The sequence below is a fragment of the Colletes gigas genome, unplaced genomic scaffold, assembly GCF_013123115.1.
Source record: "Colletes gigas isolate AHSC1104 unplaced genomic scaffold, ASM1312311v1 Colletes_gigas_Sc00005, whole genome shotgun sequence".
In the NCBI taxonomy this organism is placed as follows: domain Eukaryota; kingdom Metazoa; phylum Arthropoda; class Insecta; order Hymenoptera; family Colletidae; genus Colletes; species Colletes gigas.
Window position 1 is genome coordinate 7799264 of NW_025106634.1, and position 20479 is coordinate 7819742.

At 36.7% G+C, this 20479-nt stretch overlaps 4 protein-coding genes across 4 annotated transcripts in view; 1 reads left to right on the forward strand and 3 right to left on the reverse strand.

Annotated features, from left to right (window-relative positions):
• Positions 1 to 244: 244 nt before the first annotated feature.
• On the reverse strand, positions 245 to 1273 carry LOC122395298. Its single transcript, XM_043392740.1, has 5 exons — positions 1058 to 1273; positions 867 to 988; positions 665 to 786; positions 507 to 583; positions 245 to 405 (listed from the first exon to the last, which is right to left on the reverse strand). Exons 1-5 carry the CDS (start codon positions 1200 to 1202, stop codon positions 245 to 247), a joined length of 627 nt encoding a protein of 208 aa, XP_043248675.1. The 5' UTR covers positions 1203 to 1273.
• Positions 1274 to 3022: 1749 nt separating this feature from the next.
• LOC122395227 (hybrid signal transduction histidine kinase M-like) lies at positions 3023 to 7639 on the reverse strand. The gene is made up of 7 exons (XM_043392648.1): positions 7490 to 7639; positions 4857 to 5029; positions 4662 to 4738; positions 4477 to 4569; positions 4271 to 4354; positions 3460 to 3685; positions 3023 to 3352 (listed from the first exon to the last, which is right to left on the reverse strand). The coding sequence occupies exons 1-7, from the start codon at positions 7490 to 7492 to the stop codon at positions 3097 to 3099; spliced, it is 912 nt and encodes a 303-aa protein (XP_043248583.1). The 5' UTR covers positions 7493 to 7639; the 3' UTR covers positions 3023 to 3096.
• Positions 7640 to 8385: 746 nt separating this feature from the next.
• LOC122395156 (histone chaperone asf1) lies at positions 8386 to 10131 on the reverse strand. The gene is made up of 3 exons (XM_043392528.1): positions 9856 to 10131; positions 9441 to 9556; positions 8386 to 9293 (listed from the first exon to the last, which is right to left on the reverse strand). The coding sequence occupies exons 1-3, from the start codon at positions 9962 to 9964 to the stop codon at positions 8922 to 8924; spliced, it is 597 nt and encodes a 198-aa protein (XP_043248463.1). The 5' UTR covers positions 9965 to 10131; the 3' UTR covers positions 8386 to 8921.
• Positions 10132 to 11810: 1679 nt separating this feature from the next.
• The window catches only part of LOC122395228 (circadian locomoter output cycles protein kaput-like), a 68227-nt gene continuing 59558 nt past the window's right edge, over positions 11811 to 20479 (forward strand). Inside the window, exon 1 of the mRNA XM_043392651.1 lies at positions 11811 to 12035. Within this exon, the coding sequence (XP_043248586.1) occupies positions 12008 to 12035 (28 nt within the window). The 5' untranslated portion in view covers positions 11811 to 12007. The remainder of the gene's footprint in view (positions 12036 to 20479) is intronic.

The window sequence follows — 20479 nt, forward strand, 5'->3', positions numbered from 1 at the left end:
TTTATACTCTTGTATCGCGAAACTTTTTCTCGTTATTTTATTTTTTTTGGATTCTTGAAAGTTGTTATGTTATTCTCTTTTACGAAAAATTAAAAAGGCTACACTTACAAAGAAAGAAGATAATTCAAATATAAAATTTAAAAAGTATCGAGCATAATTTAAAAAACAGTACACATTTTTTAATCTTGCACTGTAAAAATTTATTATATTTTTAACACAATGTAGATCTTAAAATTTGTGCATGTCAAGTCGATTTATTTTGTATATTTTCTTCGTTATGTACATCTCTATTTTCTTTGGGAACTGTTGATTTGTATATTTCTTGCCACAAGAGATCAGCCAAATCTCCAGTGATGTTGTTTTTATAAGAAAAATGATGAATGTAATCCTTTTTATTTGACACGTCTGATATTGCAATTAAGGATATATTTTCTCAAACATTAAATGTTCTATAAATAAGGAATAGTTGTATAGGTATACCGAGTTAGAATCGATTAAAAGGATACATCCTGTCACTTTTTCTTCTAGATATTCAAAATCCCACCGTATCCTAGTTAATTCTTTGTATAACATATATTTTCTCCTGCAACATATACAAGTAAAATGTTAGAAAATATATATGGTACACGAGCATAATATAAATCTAAAGAAATAATGGGGCAACCTTCCATTTTCCAACAATGCCTGGTCTTGCACATTATCTCTACAGATTTTAAGTTTATTTCTCTGTAATTCCAACGATTGATTTTCTTTTAAAGATATGTTTTGTTCTCCTTCTAACTGAACCTGTAGAAATAGTGTATTTTATTCGCTTCGGTATATATAATGTAAGCATAAAATCACAGCGAGCATGTAGAAATTATTACTATTTTATCTAAACGATTTGACAGTTCACGGTCTTTGTACTCTAATGTTTGTTTTTCAGATTGAAGATTCTCCTTCATAGAAGTTATTTTTGATATAAGTTTTTCAATTTTTGCTTCATCTTCTGGAAAAAAAGAAAACACCATTGTTCCTAGATTAAAAGCGAAAACACAAGAAGCAATATTCTAATTACCATCGCAAAGATGATCCTGTTCATTTTTAATATCCATTAACTTAGTTTTCGTTTGCAATATTTCCTTCATTTGTGAGTCTGTAACATTCACGTGCTTGTTCTTAAATGTCATTATATCATCCATTATGCTCGCGCTGCTAGACATTTGTGATAATTCGTAATTGATTTGTCAAAACAATATAATTCGGTAAACACATTCCAGGCACGCTCAAGTTTAACGCACAAATTTGAATTGTCTCTACATTTACCAAATGGCAGATCGGTGCCATGAAATGCGCATGCGCCCCGCGTAGAATACGGATTCCGCGCAAGCGCAGTCCTGTTACTATCCGAGCCCCGAGCGGCCATCTTGTAACAGAAACGTAGAGCGTACTAGGGCCACACAACGTACGAACGGAGCGTCTATATTCTGTTGCGCCAAGAATACGTTGCTCTTAGTTATCCTATTCCGTGAATATCGTCGTGTGACGTGTGTGCCTGATTCAACCGTTTCCCGAATCATGATGGAAGAATAAAGTAGCAATGCAGAATGCACGAAGCCGGCTAATGCACCAACTCACAGAGGCGTCTACAGAGATGTCCCCTATTCCTGTAACTACGGTAGATGCGGTACACGATGGATTTGCAGAGACAAATCGCAAAATAGTCGAAAGCCTTGCAGCAAAAATAAGTGAACGATCTCGTCCTGTATGGCGTCGATGTCCAAGGTCAAAGTCAAGAGATCGAGCCCGATCAGCTAACGCATCATTTACAGGAAGTAAGACAAAGTCAAGACCGCCGTGAGTACACCTTTTGGTCTCTTTGAATTTAAGGCAATAACTTTTGGTCTATATAATGCAACCCAATCCTTCCAGCGATTCATGGATCTAATATTACGTGCTTAGAATTCGTTTTTTGTTACATAGACGACGTTTTGATACAGGTATTTCAGAGACTTAGAAACTATGGTTCTATTAGTGTAGCCAAATATGTTTTTGGCGAGACCAGGGTGCATTATGTGGGGTAAGTTATTAACAAGGATGAATCCAGACCAGTGTCTTTGTAAGATGGCGGAAGGGTGGGGAGGTATAAGGTTAAAGTTAACGGTTAAGATTATTAGGTCTACAGAAGCAGTATTTCGGTTGGTTCTACCTCTTTGTCATTCTGGATCGGTAGCCTTGGTGTCGACCTCATTGTTGCGATGGTGTCTAATAGTCATATTTAATGATTTTATATTTTAAGGTTCTGGTCAGGTTTTTTCAGTTTCATCCCGCCGTGTAAGCTTCGAAAGTCATCCTTTGAAGATTGTCGTGTTAAGAACGAGTTGGAGCTGAAATTCTTCCACGGTTGTGTCATCGGTCGTAATAAAATTAATTGGAATTATTTGTGAAATTTATTTATTCCTCTTGTAAGTAGCGATGATTAGTTACGGTGGGTTAGTTATGTTGGAAAATTATTCTAGAACCTTTAAAAAATAATAGGGATAAAAAAATAAATGCTTTTATCAAATAGTTATACTGTTTTATTACATGCTATTTACCAGACTTTTAAAATGTTGATTAAAATAGTATAAATATAGAATGTTAACTGTAATACTATGTAGATGTATGTTGATGAGAATAATATGAAAACATAATATACTTATAAAATGTTATAAATAAGTAATGAGAAACATTTTACTAACTCTAGGTATACAAAATGTATTATTTTTGAAATATAATGCGTCAACAAAATTTTCTAAATCTAAATTATTGTAACATTTTATTATATATGATATCATAAATATTTAAGAACTAACAGAATTTGATTCATATACATATTACGTTTTTGGGATAACGTTTGCAATTATTACGTATTTAAAATTATTGAGCACTTATTTGGAATCATAAAATTCTGAACTATCACAATTACTTTATCAAACATGTTAATAGCAGAAGAAAAGTATCTTCTTATGCTAGAAACTGTCGCGTCAAAAATTTTCACCAAATAAATTCAGCGATTATTCCTCCAAATTTCGGCACTTGCGTGATTTCATTTTATAATATTTATATTCTTTAAAATCAACAATCAGTATTGAGAACATGTACGTTCATCGATATTGTCGGGGCAATTAATATATTTGAGCTTCGATTACGTTCTCTACCATCTTGAGCGTTATTCGAATCAGATGTTGAATCATTACTGTTATTGTTGCTATCTTCTTCGGTTGCATTAGACGAAGAGGGGCTATTCGCCCGAACGACATTTGCGCTGTTACTCATTCGTTCTACTTCAAATTCTAATCTGTTATTATTTACTACCGTGAACGGTAATTGTCTATAAAAAAAAGAAAAAGATTGTATAGTCACTAGATATCTGTTTATCCAATAATGAATATAAATATGTAAAATTAATGAAATACAAGGTTTTAATCATTTACTTACTGCAGAGCCCAGGTATTGGTATTATTATCGGTCGATGGTAGATCCCTGCTAGAATTGGATTGGTCCAATGCATTTGCATTATCGTTATTTAAATTGTTTTCATAGTTCGGGTTAGTACAAACCCAATCAGGTCCATTAAACATAGCAGCGCGCACTAGTTTGTTCTTATCCTTTACGTTTTTATTGTTATTAAACTGTGCGCCATCTCCGCAATCGATAAACGGTCCTGTAAAATTCATTAAAATATTAAAAAAAACCATGTTAAGTATTATGTTAGCGCTGTCGATGTATTATACATAATTCTATTAAAATTATTACCGCGTTTTGAACCGCCGTAGTTAATTCAACGTTCAAGTAGGTAGGTATAGTATACTGTAATAAAATAATCGTAGTCTTCGTAAAAATATTAACCGTTTAATTTACGGTTAGTAATTTCGAACATATAGAAGATGTTAAAAAGTGAATAATCGAGACAGAGAAGCAAGCTACAGTGCTTATATATTTTTTAATTTATGCATTGCCATCAATTTATTGGAAGTTTCTTTTGTTACACTGTCTCAATTGAGAGAAAAAAAATTAAATAAAAGACTTTCTAAAGAAACTTTTTCTTCAAACTGACGGCAAGCTTCGATCTAATCTACCGGTTTGTTAATAGCAGATGCAATCACCGACTTTTGTGCTTTTTTGTGAACTATATCGTCTTATAGAAGTGCGGCATTAAGTAATGTAAATTGTGCGTCATAATAACATTTATAAAAATACGTAAAGTAAGCGAATAACAATTACAAAAATATTTAAAAATACTCATTACTTTCCATTGGTGGAGCACTTGGCTCAACTGCGCAAAGATCACTAGACTCTTCTATATTATTATTGTTCAGCCGTCTCGATCCTCCTAAAACAAAACATTTCGTTCCTTTTTTATCATTCTAAAATTAAAAAATTATTAGTACAACGAACGGTATGTTGAATCATGTATTTCTATTATGTTAACAAACGTAAAATATTTATACGTACGTCTCCTTACGAATAAAACGATTACTAAAATTGCACAAAAAATTACTCCAATTATTGCGCAGCTGATTACTAAAGTGATCAATCCACCGGATTCTATATAAAACAAAATTAATAAATAAAATATGATTAGCATATAGGTATCACTAATGCAAGTTCGATTAATTTTATTTTTATTTTTTTCTTACCAAAAATATTTTCACGTGTGTCTGTTTTCCTGCATAGCAATGCCATTTCTCCTGTACCAAGTTCTTCCGCGGTATAACTGGAAACAATTACATTGTAATTAGTAAACACATCAAAATTAATTTATTTTTATTTTTATTTATTTATTTTTTTTTTAAAGTTAATGATAATATGAACAGGTAACAAAATGTAATTACCCAGGCAGACATTGTCCACAGTGAGAGGGATGTCGAGATCGTCTTTTATTTTCTTGTCGATTATACCTGCTGCATTGAGTATAATCGACGCATCGTTCGGATACATTATAACAATACTGTTCCGAGGAACATTGAGTGTCGTCACGACAAAACCGTCCTTCTGCTGGCGTAGCCTGCAAAAATAATTGTTTTTCGTTTATTAGAAATACACCAATAAAACTAATATCGATGTTCGAATTAGATATTTTGTTAAGATAACGAGTTGAAAAATTTATTACTTTGTTATGAATCGGTAGAATTAAATCAAACTATCGAAGTAAAGCATTGAAATAATAAGATTTTGAGAAAAAGAATATTGTCCGAGTTTATATAGTTTTATTTCGGAATGGGTAAACTTTGGCATGCGCGGCAGTTCCGGTTCGAACCCCAAGGACGCTAGATGGTCTTTAAGACCTAAATACATAAAATTCAAGCTTAAATCCAACAATTCTGTTCTCCATACACCAAGATCTAACAATATTTCAACATTTTAAACAAAATTTAGATTTATTTAAGTAATAAATATTGTCAAACGGCAATCATGTATTTACTGTTTAGAAATTGCAATCGATGTTCGATTTAGATTCATCGATAGAAGTGAAAACATTATAAGAAGACAAACAAAGGAAAATTGTTTAGAAAAAAATGAGTTTTCTACATTTTTGTTAATAATTTAATTATTGAAATATTATGTTCCATACTTGAATATAAATGCAAAGTTAACAAGTATAATAGATCGAAATATACTGAGAAATCGGTTTATATAAACTCCTTTTTATGAGAAATATTCGTATATTATAATACAATTGCTGTTATTCGTTAGTCGGTGAAAGTGCGAGAGGGTGATTGTGCAAATTTAATGCGCCATAGGCGGCCATTTTGTAACCGGCCGCCATTTTGAAATACGATCGTTCACCCTGTAGTTTAGAAGACGCTGACTGTAGTCTGAGGGAATCCGGTTCACTAACCGCTATTTCAACTTTAAGAAATCTGAATTTGCGAAATACGTAATGGATTGTTGTACCGATCAATTTTAACGCGAACGTTATTTTCCAAAATGTACATATGTATATACTTGATACAGTAACAAAATATTTTTCATTGTTTTCTTTGATTATATTGTCGCTTCTTAAATTGTATGCTTAAAGTAACTTGTTTGAAATTCTAACCAAATAAAGTACATATCTATTGCGTTTGGATATCATGGAAAGGTACTTAACTTTAAAAAAACAATTTACAACATTGAATCAATAGTAATAAAACAATTCTTTGCAATAACGTTAATAAAAATAATAATGAACTAACATCTTAATCCTGGAATAGCACACTAGAGTTTTTTCATGACAGAGAAATATTCGCGGGAAGAATAGACGTTTATTTCGTATATGTATGTCACTTATTAATAACTCGCGATAACGCAAAACTCATTGTTTATAAAAAAAAAAAAGACTATCATACTGTCGTATATTTTGCAGTGTGTCAATTGTGAAAATTGTCGTACATAAATTTTGCTTATTTTAACGATCACGTACTTTTTAGACAATTATATTTTTATCGCGAATTAAAAGAACAAGTATCCGGTCTGTGTGAAACGATATTTACTGGTCTTACAATCGCGGTTCAAACGTGTTAAAATTAAACGTAAACAAAACAACAAAAACACGTGAAGTTTTCGCATGTGTCATAGAACGTTCCCGATTTGCCGAGCAATATTTCGTTTCGATGTGCAATATTTTTTATAACAAAATCAATGTCCTTCGATTGATAACAGCGATAGTTGAATATCTAAAAAATCGATATTGTAATTGATCCTTTATTCCCTTACGATATCTTGTTCTTATGATAGTTACGGAGAAAAAAAAACGGTTGCTGAATGAGTCATCGTCGCGCTCTCGATGTGGTACCGAAAATTGTGGCATACATACGTATATTCCGGTTCTAGTAACAAGACCACGATGTGATTTAGAGGAAATAATGCGCATTAAACTATTTAAGCGTCTCTAGTTTTTCGTACATAATCGTTATTTCAAATAAAATTAATAGAAAAAATGACGAAACAGGTTGTTGTTGACAATTATGTCCTTCGTGTCGTAACAAAAAATTATTTCTTTAGATATAATTCCAAGTTCAATGCATCGTGTAAATATTTCGGAAAAATTTTTACGAAAGATGATGAAATCACCATAAGAGATTACTAACAAAATTCCCATAAAATAAAAAAGCTGGGGAAGATAAAGGTAATCAAAGGAAAAAGGTTTGCAATTGATAGAACATAATTTGATATCTTGATTTTGTTACAAGTACTTGCGTGTACCACAATCGAAATACATGTTGTATATGTATACTGTAAGTACATGGTCTCTGTACGCGTGTAATCGCACTTACATTTCGCGGAGCTCCTAATTTCACTACTATTCGATTATCGCGTTATTCGCAATAATTGAGCAATTACCATCGTTTTGTTTGATACAAAAATTTGTACCTAATAATAGCGGCGGAATAAAGTTCTTCGGTATTTCGCTATTGAAAATTGTCAGGTTCTGAGCGGAAATTCGAGTTTTTTTTTTTATATGTCACGAATGTTATTTACTTACCATTAAAAGGTGCGATGTAAATGGAGAGAGTGTTCAAGATATGATTGCAGTTAAAATCGCATCTACTCGTAGATTTCTGACAGATTCATTTGTCTATATAGTTTCACATGTGAAAACACTTGCACTGCTTAGGATCCACCTGTGATGCTGTTACTAATCGCCGAGACTGACGTAGACTGAACATGTTCAGACTTGCTCCCGTCAAGGCGGGTGGTGGGGGTGGCAGTGGCGTACTCGTATTATTGTGGGCCTCCGTTTCCTTTAAACAATGGAACAACTTGCGTTTAAGTGGTCTGGGACTGGGCACGACTAGGGGAACGATTGGTATACGAAGCGAAAATCTTGGCGGGACGCAGAATATTCGTAAAAAATCGATATAGATTCGGTATTCGAATTGGACTTAAATTTAACTTGTATTTTTTTGAATATTTTGAATGAGGTGGTAGCTAAAAACTTCGATCGGCGTGTTTACTAAAAATATGATCACTTTATAAGCATAGATAAATCGTTTGTTTGACAGTATATAAATAACGATTGTAATTTGTAAATCAACTAAAACTGGTAAAAGTACTTTACCATACGCATATCGATGTTAAAGTTACGTTATGTTCTTAGACTTTAGTTTGCTATTTTATGTTATTTCCACTTGTTGATTTTATAATCCCATTACCAAATCCTTTCATTGTTTACGCGCGAGGTTGTGGAAAATAAAGTAACTGGAGGCAAGATTTAATGAAGTAAAAAACATAATGTGTATTTCTCGTTTTAGTATATATGTACATACAAGGATAAAATGGAAACAGCCTTATGACTATTAATTTACGTTACAATAATAAGCCATACTATAATACTTAAACTATTAAACACAAAATTTCAAACGTCTCTAGAATATCATAATACAATTATATTTAAATTACGGCTACAAAGAGTTAACGCTGAAACAATTTTTCTCGTAATTAAAATTCCTGAAATTGAAAATCTTTAATTTGCAAAACGCATATTAGTGCACAATTACAAATCTCTTAATACAGAATCTACGTAATTTAGCTTAGAATTTATATTAGTCTTAAGAAATTCACTTCTCTTCATTCAGACAAACTACCTCGTTCATAATGATGCATAATAAATTATTCGTGGTTGTCTTTCGATACAAGTAATAATTATGCATACATACTTAGTAATAAACAACATCATTCCCATACAAATTTTAAACTGTCATACTAACCAACATGTTACTAATTTTCAACTTATATTTTTTCGAAAGAAATCTATTAATATATACTGTACAAAAGGCTACCATTTTTTATTTTTAACATTTTTCCCTTCAAGGTATCCAAATGTACGAATCATTCCAATCTTGTTTCCAGGTACTACTTCATTCTTCGGATTACAGTTTACTCTATCATATCCATAACTCGCAGCGTACTGTTATTTACATCACTTCCATGCTGTTGTGCGTACTTTCTGTGAAACCCAATGTAGATGTCGGCGCATCTTGCGATGTTTCCTCCAAGGACTGCGCGTCCATACCTTCTGGCACGTTATTTGTCGTCGAGCTTGCTCCATCGTCCCAATTTATTTTGAATCTAGTAACACGTGGTTTATCCCCTAAGATGTTTCGTTGTACTTTGTCAAACTGTGGTTGAGGCGGTGGATTTTCTCTGAGCTCGGCATCCGTGTATTCGTTATTTATAAAATAGCCAACGCGTACAAATTCGTGCCCTCTGTACGAGCAAGTTAACAAGACAACCGTAACCCCTAAAGCATCATTGATCGGTATTCTGCTAACATCCGGGGGATCTGCCTAAAATTAAAATTAAATAGCAACGTTACATTTTGAAAAAACTGAACAAGCACAAGTTCTTGGTATTTCATCCAAATCACAGACAATGTTTTTTTCAATCTGAATTATCTGAAATAAATATATTGTTTACATACACAATGAATTTACCTGAAATATGAACATGTGTCTTCCTTCAGGAATTGGACCAACGTAAATTGTGTCTAAAACCTGGTCGAACTCTTCGGATTCGGCACTGCCGACATAAATCATCTTCCATTCCAAATCTGCAATCCCATCGTTAGCATCGTATTTAATGGCGTGTATTTCAACGACGCGATTATTCAAAGTATCGGTTTCACAAAAAAAAATGTATCTAAATAAGACTATATCGATGTCTTTCTTAACAATAAGATCGTTATATAAAAAATATTACGGTAATTTGTCCTTGGAGAACACACTACCAAACTATTCAAACTAACCTATTAAACTGTTAAGAACATTCGAAAAAGGCTTTAGGTCGAGTAATACTGGCGTGCTTATACGGTTACTGTTGACGATACGAATAACAGATTACGAAAATTACCTTCTTTCAGTTCTTCGATACACTCAAAAGTGACTTCGAACTGAAACGGATTTAGAAACGGCGAAGGATTGTCCAGTACAGCTACGTTTGCTAGCTGAACTTTGGCCATCGCTGACTTTGTTAAACGTTAAATTTTACCGAAAATCCTGAATTTCACTACAACAATTTGGAGCGATCGTTCCCCAAGTCGCACTTTTTAAATCTAGTTTCTAAATTAATCTGATAAGTGATGAAGGACCCCGAATCAAAGGATAAACAATTTCATCGCTACACAGAGCTAACTTTGGCGGCAAACGAACCAAAGGACGTTTCCGGTATTCGGTAACTAACGAAATTCTCACCAGTGCTGTGCCGTATGAATTTCAAAAATTGTTTACCTTAATTCGTTACTAATTTTAAGCGCTGCATGAGAAATTCGATCGACAATGTCACGTGAAGCATAAATGTCGTTTCTTAAGACAATTATCTTTGTTATTTCGAAAATATTCATTAACCACTGTTGGCTCGTTTATTGAAAACTAGTGTCGTGGGATTAAATTTCTCGTTTTGCAGAGAATTTGAAATTACTGATTATAAGTTTTCTCGAATAAAGAAGGGTAATAAGATTAAACACGTGTGTCGATCGAAGAAGTATACTTTTGTAGAATTAAATCTGTAAATGTTAAAAGTAAGTTACTGAGAGTAACGGTCCTTAAGGGCTATTTACAATGAAGAACTTGTAGATTTGTAGAATTGTAAATTATGTAGATCTAATCACGAAAGACAAATAACGGTTATAAAAATTAGATAACAGATATTCCGTTACTCATTTGTCTTTATGATGCATCACTAGTTGCTGCGTGAAAGTAATGTTAGAGAATGTTATTTAAACCTTGTAATGATTTATTAATGCATTCCACATACTACTACACATTAAATACATATCATTACATTTGAATATGTACGTATATCATTTACATAAAATATACAAAACATTAGTTGCATGTATTAGAAGGCATTATCAAAGACATTAATTTGTTCTGTTTAAGAGGAATACGGCATGTAAAACGCATTTATTTCTGCTGCACACAGCTTCTAGTATCGCACGATTGAAATTAGTTGAAATCCTAGATGGTGTTGCTACAGCAAAGCTGTGACAATTCTGCAGCTACCTTCTTTATCAAATAAGAGTCTAGGCGACGCTAGTCGATTTTGCTAGTAAGATCGATTGATTTAAAAAAAAGACGATGTAGCGAGTGTTTTAGACAAAATAACGTTCGCAACTAATATGTTCACGATACATATTATTAAGTATTATTATAACTACTGTCTCATATAAATTATAAATTGTTTAAAACAATCTTTAGTCTTAATTCTAAACACTAGGAGCGCTAGTTTCGAATTCCAGCGTGGACCGATAACGTTGGAAGTGATTAAGGTTTATTCTATACCACAGACGAGGCATACCTCGTGCACAAAGCTACAAATGTTATTTGCAAGATCATTTGCATCTAAGTAAGAAATCTTGAAAAGATGCTGTCACATAAATTAATATAAAATTCTTCTTTGTGCTTCACAAATCAAATTTGCATTGTCTTTAGTTTTCAATTAAAATTAACTGCAGATGATTTGTCGCGAAGAATGAAAATTCAATTTCTAAATATGCTATTGTCATGAGTAGAATATAGACGTGTATAGTCACAGTCGACTTCAGTACCAGCCACGCTGAACGAGAAGCAGTAAATCTGTGAGAGTTCAATTTTATACTAAATAGACAGAGACGCATAAATGCTCATACTTTTTCTATCAAGTGTAAAATTAGACTGTTTCTCATTCAGCATGGTTAGTATTGGAGTCGACCGTGGTATGTCATAGATTACGAAAACGTACAACGAGTACTCGTATCTTGAAGCGTTGCGTAGTCTATGGATGTATAGCGCCCGAACAGTTTGGACAACAGGAAATATGGCGGCATTGCGCCGAGTACGAAGGTGAGTCTGTGTACACCACGTTCGTTTGGCGACGATTGTCCGATCAAACGGAAAAGTCAACATTGTAATGAAAGTGTACGATGCCGTGTGATAACATGTGCAGTGTTTTGTGACGAAAATAACAGCCCGTCGTGGCTGAATCGGACCCTTTGGCGTTGGATTATCGTCGCTCGAGATATATTATGATTGGCAGTGCCTTCGAGGTGGCAGGTACGTAACACGTAAAAACACACTTAAACGCGTTAAAACATTGCAGTTGTGTCCTGTTTCACGTTGTTCGCAAAACAAATTCTTACAAATCCGTTCCATTGCCCGTAAACCGTGTTATTAAGCGATTCTTATGTTATTATCGCACAACATCGTGAATGGTTTACGACCTCGATCGGGTGTGTTCCCTGTTGTCATCAACAGGACATTGACTCGTAGGATGTTGCCCTGTTTTGACCTTCCCCTTTCCCGGACCAAAATAGAACGCAGTAGAATTCGTTCTTTTTTTCGAGATAAATCTAAACTGCACAATGCACGTTATTGTTTACAATTTCGAATTGAGGTAGGTCGATGAAATCGTCGGAATAACTTTTACTTTGGAAGCTCCAGATAATCAGATGATAGATTGTTTTAGATTTCTATTCGTTCTAAGATATTCCTCGTGCGTAAAAAATGTAATCAACGTTATGCTATTGACCTAACTTACAACGTTCGCTGTTGGCTAGCTACGTTTAAAGCAACTTCTCTTTGGCAATGGCCGTGAATGTATATTCTGTCTTTATTAATGCCTGCAGGTTTGGTTTTGTTTCATTCTTAATCAAATACAATTACGAATAATTACGTATTGTGCACAGTATTAGGTGTATTAACATTGCCTTTTCGTTTGTAATAAATGAAATATGATTCAATAACGCTTCGTGATTAGGTGTTACGAGATACGAGATATGACCTTCGAATTCGATTTATCAAAACGTCAATGATTTTCTCTATACACGGTGTGCGACATTCGTAATTTCGGAATACTTGAAAAATTAACCGCGATAGGAAAAACCTAAGGTACGTTAGAAGATACAAAGCGGCCTATTAGATGCGACTATAGTTAGAAGTAATAGAACGCGAGTTATACACGTGTACGCATGCTGGATACATTAGTGATATATAGGTCAAGCGCTCCTCAACATTGAGGTCATTGCCCTTGGGTTTACTCCGTCGATAAAACAGTACATTAATTGACTACGCTCGTCCCATTGCCCACGTAAGCCCCGACGATAGAGGTCACCATTTGAGATGTTCATGATTTATCATTTCTCATAACTTGTACGTATAGCCTCAAAATCTACTACACTTATAAAACTTTCGTATTCGAAGGTAGTAGATCGATCCTACGTAATTTATTAGTTGATATCATTATCATCTGCGCCCTCAAGAAGTTTGTCAGCGTTAAACAAAAAATGATTTAATATTATTTTCGAAACGTCGAACACGTAAGAGATATGCGTATCTGTTCGAGTTCGAGTTTGCCAGAGGTCTGATACACGACAACGTTTACGATTTGTCATTCTTCGGTAATTAACATAGCTTTTTCTTGGAATTCGTTGCCACGATTGTAACAACCGTCGAAAAATGTTTCGAAGCATACGCGGAGAGGTCGTCGAACCTTCTAGCGACGCTGGTAAATTTATCAGTACGTATTAGCTAAGCCTGGTCGATGCTTCGACTTAAAATTAAACTTCGTTAAAAGATACTCAGGGACGTGGCAGGTCGACCTTGTACTCGGAAAACGTATCGAACTTCACCGCTGGTTCACAGATGTCGACAAACGTGATTGGCAGATTATTATTACCATACTTGTGAAATGAAGTTCTTCTTGTCGAGAAATGTATCGTGCTCGATGCATCGACGTAAATTTTGTACGAACGAAAACACGAAAGGGAACTGGTACACTATACCGAGGTTATGTTTGTTGATGCCAGCTTCAACGTTACGTATGCACGTTGGCAGTGAAACAAGCATTAGGTCGAACGTTATTCAGTTAAACGTAATGTGGCGAGGTGCAGAGATCGGCCAAATGTTATTCGATTAATAGATGACGATCAAAACCAAGGTATGTCGAATCGTTATGTTCGATCGATCGAACAGTTAGATGTTATTCGTTCATCAGCGAAACATTCCATTCTGTAAAAGAAATTTTTGTTTCCGCTGTATTTTCATCATTTTTCAATACAGTTATTTGAAAGTTTAACGAACAGTGAAAAATTAGTATACTTTTGTTTATTCATGCAGGATGTTCGGTTGCCCCTGTGAAAAATTTTAATGAGGGATTCTAGAGGCCAAAATAAGACGAAAATCAAGAATACCAAATTGTTGATGGAGACTTCGTTAAAAAGTTATTAACAATTAAATTAAAAAATCTCAAATCGTTCTAAAAAAATTATGTTCGATTCCGGGGGTGAATTACAATCATTTTTGGTGAATAGACATATCCTCGAAATCGTACCCATTTTCGAGAAAAAAATTCGAGAAGGTGTGAAATTTTCGACAAAATTAAAAATTTTCAAATCGTTCTAAAAAAATTATTTTTCATTCCGGGTGTGAATTACAATCATTTTTGGTCATTACACATACCCCCGAAATCCTACCCACTTTCTAGAAAAAAATTCGAGAAGGTATAAAATTTTTCGATGGAAAAAAAAATTTCAAATCGTTCTGGAAAAATTATTTTCAGTTACGAGACTCAATTACAATCATTTTTGGTGAATAGACATACCCCCGAATTCCTACCCACTTTCTAGAAAAAAATTCGAGAAGGTATAAAATTTTTCGATGGAAAAAAAAATTTCAAATCGTTCTGGAAAAATTATTTTCCGTTCCGGGGGTCAATTACAATCATTTTTTGTGAATGGACATACCCCCGAAATTCTACCCACTATCGAGAAAAAAATTCAGAATGGGCGGAACTTTAAAAGTTAATAACTTTTTAAGCCTCCATTAACAAATTGATATTCTTGACTTTCGTCTTATTTTAGCCTCTACAATCACTCATTAAAATTTTTCCCATGGGTGGCCGAACATCCTGTATATGTTACAGAAAAATTCTATGTCTAAAACAATTTTATTCGACCGCTATATGCGTTTGTAGCCATTCGGTTTACGATGCGTTAAAATATAAAATTTGGGAAAGATGGTAGAAAGCAAGCGATTAATGTTGTTTATTATACGCAAAATAAAACGATACTTGGTCCTTGAGTACACGGTTCAGAGTATATAATGATAATGATAACACGAAACTGAGATATAAATAAAGTAGATAACATTACTTGTTGCAACTGGCGCAAAACAATATTAAGCCTTACACAACACTTATCGCATTTACACTACGTTATATTAGTTTCATTATCAACAATTTTAAGAACGTAATTGACGTCGTGATCGTTTCTTTTCAATCGCTGTTATCAGGTGAAGTTAAAGGAGGTAAATTTAATTTTGGTTAGCAGAACTATTTTCACAGTTTATTTCTAGAGAAAATATTCGTTTAAATTCTAAAGGATTCTGTTTCTATGACGCGTTTATTTTTACCTTCCATTCGCCTGGATAACTGCGAGTCATTTTTGATCGGATAAGTGAACGATAGACATCCCCCACTACTGAGAGGAGACACCCCTTGACACACCACCAAGCTCGACGTAACGTAACCCGATCCGGGCTCAAATATCGATGAGACAATACGTATGTCTGTTTCTCTTTCGCTCGTTAAACACGCAAATACGATCCAAGTTATATTTAGTAAAGGTCCCATTAACAAAAACTAAAAAACAAATAAGTTTCACGTTGCTTCACTCCTATTTATCCTTCGTTCGCTGTCCTTTTCTATGTTCGGCGAGACACAAAGCCGAACACCGTGGCTCGGCTTGCGCCTTTCTGGGAACTGAAAATTAACCGAGACTGCGGTCCCCGTGTATCTTGCAGTTATTTAAGATTTTCTCTACACGCGTCGATGGGAGTTGTTTCACCGACAATCTGTTTTTAACTGCAATAACATGCAGCTAACGACTCGCTGCAAGCAGGCATAACTCGAGCCTGATAACGTCGCTGCGTATTGTACCTAGAAACGTTAACGACGCGGTACGCGAATAGTTGGACAAGTTTATATCCGAAATTACGGTGGCCAAAGTTAGCGAGGCCCGTATATGGAATCGTCGAGACGGAAAGGGGTTAATCTGTTCGCGCGCGATCACTTTCAACGATACACGGCCATTCTTTTCGCTAGTCAAATCTGCGGAGCCTGTGCTCGTGAATTTCTTGTTTTTCTCGCAAGTGCACCTGCCGCAGGTGCGGCCGCGGGCCAATGAAATATCGTTCCAGGACGATGACCAAAAAGTTCGGTTCAACGTCACGGGGCTCGGACGTGGCGCTTTCGATCGCGATCACGATCGCGTTCCGTGTCCCGTGTTCGTTTACACTTAACCTCTTAGTCACGGCTGAATTTTTCCGCGGGGCTGTTTCTCTGCACGGCAGAATTGAACGCGAATTACGCGTAAACGATACAGCATTGAAACGTTGGACGAACGATGCTGTTCTCTACGCGAGTACATTGGAATTTCATGTTCTCTCTGTATATTGTTAACGCTGTTACAAAACGTTGCGAAGGTAAAGGAGGTGCGAAACGAAACATATGAAAACGATCATTTAATTCGAACAGTGAGCGAGCGAGCCACTAGAGGGAGCCACTATAGCGGCGCATCGTGCTTAAGAGGTTAAAGAGGAAGATCACTCCGACGATTTCATACGATTGAATTGACTTTTCGTTGCCTCGAAGCGATCCATCGAAATTCAAACGGCCAGGGAAGGTAGAACGAAGCATTTCTTTTACACAAAACCGAGTCGAAACATTTATCTTGCGACAGGCTTTCATATATCTGGCAAATTACTTGTGTTTTATCAGATAACGGACTATCATCAGAGAATTTTTCCCCACTTAACGACAGTTTTCAAGTCGACGCATCGTCCCGTTCAAGCTCGCGGAACGCCTTCGGATTGTTTCCGAATTCGACGAAAATATTTTATGTAAACACGGAGCGTACCAATGACCAATCTCGGTAATCGATGTTTTACTATGGTTCGCAATTACCGTCGATAGAACCTTCGCCGCCAGCCTCGCAGCCAGACTGCATTTACGTGTAAGTTGCTATCTTATCTCTTGTTGTAAACAAATTGCTACACAGATGCAATTCGCGCGCGGAAAAAAGGAAAAGAGATTCGAAGGAATATTCTCTGATAGAATTTATGAAACGACGACGCAGTATAGCTGTCAGTCGCTATCTCTCGGAAAAAACAGGAATTGTAAAAATGCAGATTACTTGCCGCGGAAAACGCGGAATTCGTTCCGTGTATGCAATTTCCCCGCGTCGATGTATACGTACAATGGGAACCCAACCCGAAAACGAAATTCTCTTTTCGATTGAAACCGGGGTTGAGGACTTTATTCGAAATTGTCGAAATCCCTGCGTACGAATTTACTTCAAATTTTCCATATTCGTGAAAATTTTCCCTCGAGTATAGAGGGTGGACAAAAATCATCCCCTTCGCGATTTCGTCACGTATATTATGTATTTTTCGTTCGTCGTCGAAGGGTTGGATTATAAAAGAGCGACTCGGTGGACCTGGCGCTTTCACCAGGAAGATTCTCGTCCGCCATCTTGGAACATGGCGGCGTATCTTCGGGAAATTGAAAGGAATAAACAAAAGATTTGTTTTTAACTCACTTAACGTTGAAATTAAAAATTTATGGATAAAATTTAGAATTGGATTATAAAATAGCGATTCGGTGGATCTGACACTTTCGCCAGGAAGATTCTCGTCCGCCATCTTGGAACATGGCGGCGTATCTTCGGGAAATTGAAAGGAATAAACAAAAGATTTGTTTTTAACTCGCTTAACGTTGAAATTAAAAATTTAGGGGTAAAATTTAGGGTTGAATTATATTATAAAATAGCGATTCGGTGGACCTGGCGCTTTCGCCGGGAAGATTCTCGTCCGACATCTTGGAACATGGCGGCGTATCTTCGGGAAATTGAAAGGAATAAACAAAAGATTTGTTTTTAACTCGCTTAACGTTGAAATTAAAAATTTAGGGGTAAAATTTAGGGTTGGATTATAAAATAGCGATTCGGTGGACCTGGCGCTTTCGCCAGGAAGATTCTCGTCCGCCATCTTGGAACATGGCGGCGTATCTTCGGGAAATTGAACGGAATAAACAAAAGATAAATCTGTTTTTAACTTGTCTAAATTAACAATTTAGAGGTAATGGCGATTGGAAATTGAAAATATATTACTGCGTTTAACGTTTCGCGAGTGAACGTCGGTCGGAATAAAAGGAAAAATCACTCTCGGGATGTTGCCTCGTTAAATCGATGTTTATTCGAATTCGCGTGTGTGTGCCTCGAACGATATCGTAGGTCGTAAATTCTTCGCATGCATAAAGGATTTGTCTATCGTGGCGGCCGCGACACGTCGAAATATATAGCGACGTTCGATTGAACATGCCACGTTAGAATGCACCTTATTCGGCGTAACGCGTTCGCGCGTTAATTTGTTGCCCCGTCGCGCGTTATTTTAAATTGCAAATTGCACGCGCAATCGGGTATTGATAATTAGCTACTTCCACAATGTTTCATAGCGTGTCATAGTTATCAGCGGACAAGGTCAATAGTACAGTGCTCGTTAGATGTTATCTTGTGTAAACTATAGCAACTAGTCGCCGATATGCGCGACTTTCGAACGGTTAAGTTGTTGCATGCACGACTTTGAATATTCGATTGCTCGAAATAAAGCGTCGATGTTCGATCCAAGCGACTAGAATCGATTTAATTAATGAACGTTCCAACGCGTTAATTTTTAGGGTTTTATCGTGTTAAAAAATTCGTAACATCGGTTCGATCGTGCCTCGTAATGTACGGTTAGATTATCGAAGCGTGTCGCGACGATTCTTTATCGCGTTTTTTCGGGATTCGTACCACCGTTCGTCGTCCCTTCGAGCTGGATATCGGTAAACACGAGTAGGTGATTATGTTACCCTGAGAACCGTGCGTACCCTTTATGGACACGCGACGCGTTGATAGCCCGGCACAATCTTCGAATGGCATTGAACTCGAACGCGAGATACCCCAAACGATTCGTTTTCACTTTCCACGAAAGGTGAGCCTTGGAGAGCGTTGCATCCCCGTGCACGGATAACGTTCTCTATGCAAACAATTGAATCTCGATCCGGTGCAAAGGAACACGCCATCGCGAGTCTATTTTACGACGTGTGCGCAGTGAGTCAGAATCACCGTTCGCGTGCTTCGAAATAGTCCCTGTTTGTAAGAATTACCAGGCGATGTTTGCTTTCGCCGAGTCTGAGGAACTGTAGCTTACCCACCATCTGCTAAACACACGCTTCTGCATTAACCGCGAGCTTAACTTCGACAAAGGATTCCAAGTGTTTGATCGAGCACTGCACCCGGTGGCGTTCGAGACCTAATAAGAAGCTTAACGATCAATTTTAGCGCGAAAAGTGGCTAGACAGTTCCGCTGAGCCGATTACTCCCCCGACTACTTGCTCGAGATACACTCGGATTTGTTACGAAGAAACTCAATTTTAAAATGTTACTCCCTTAGTTCAATTCGAGTAAAAGATTCGCGTCGTTATCGCTTTGTTATTGTTTGTTATTGAGGTCTGCATGGTCATCGGTTTTACGGAGAGTTATTAACATCGAGAAGAGAGCTTCCCTCGATATATGGTATATCGCTGGGTATAGTATTCCACGGTAAGCCACGTGCACATCTTGCCCCGTGCTCCAGGGGCAAAGGACTTTACCTCTGTCTTGCCTCTTCTCTGCACGCTCTTTGCTCGTCTCCTTCTTCTGGATGAGCATAGATATATATACACATATGTATATATATATATGAAATCTCCGCGGTATCTATGAAGTCCCCGCGGAACTTTCGCGATTACATTTCCGCGAAGGAATGTTGCCGCTGGTTAAGAGACGTCGTAAAGAGAGTTCGATGCTGTTGCAACGCGGCACGCGATACCGCGTTCCACGACCGTTGTGTACGTGACACTTTTATCATCTCCGAGGAAAACAATTTTCTTCTCCATCGGTGGAAAATCGGCGAACGATCTTCCGGTTGGCCGTTGCTTCAAACGCTTTGGCCATATACGAGGGGACCTTTCGCGATTCGCGAATCTTAGATTAGGAAAATAAGCCTCGAGCTTCCATTACTCGCCGCCAGAGGGACCGTTCCTCTCGCAAGCGCTCCCAAATCCTGGCGTCCAAGGGCACGCTCTCCCTATCCTTTTCTTCGCATCTCTGGACTCCCAAAACAGCGTGTACTTCGAGGACGGATCGTAATCGAACGATGGGACGAGTATATACGCGCGATGGCGCATTACGTCCCGGAGTTCCGTCAAAAATACGAAGCAGAGGCGGGCAGAGGGTATCGAGCGGCTGAAAGAAACAAAGAAAATGCGAAACACGGCCGGTGCAGGGCGTCGTCGCCGGTAATATCCAGCCGTCTAGACACTAGACTCCTCTTTGTTCGCGTCAGGGGCTGATTTTCGGGGGTTGTTCCTGGTCGAGCGTAGGGTAAACCGTGCCCACCCGGTAGCTGCGAGGAATGCACGA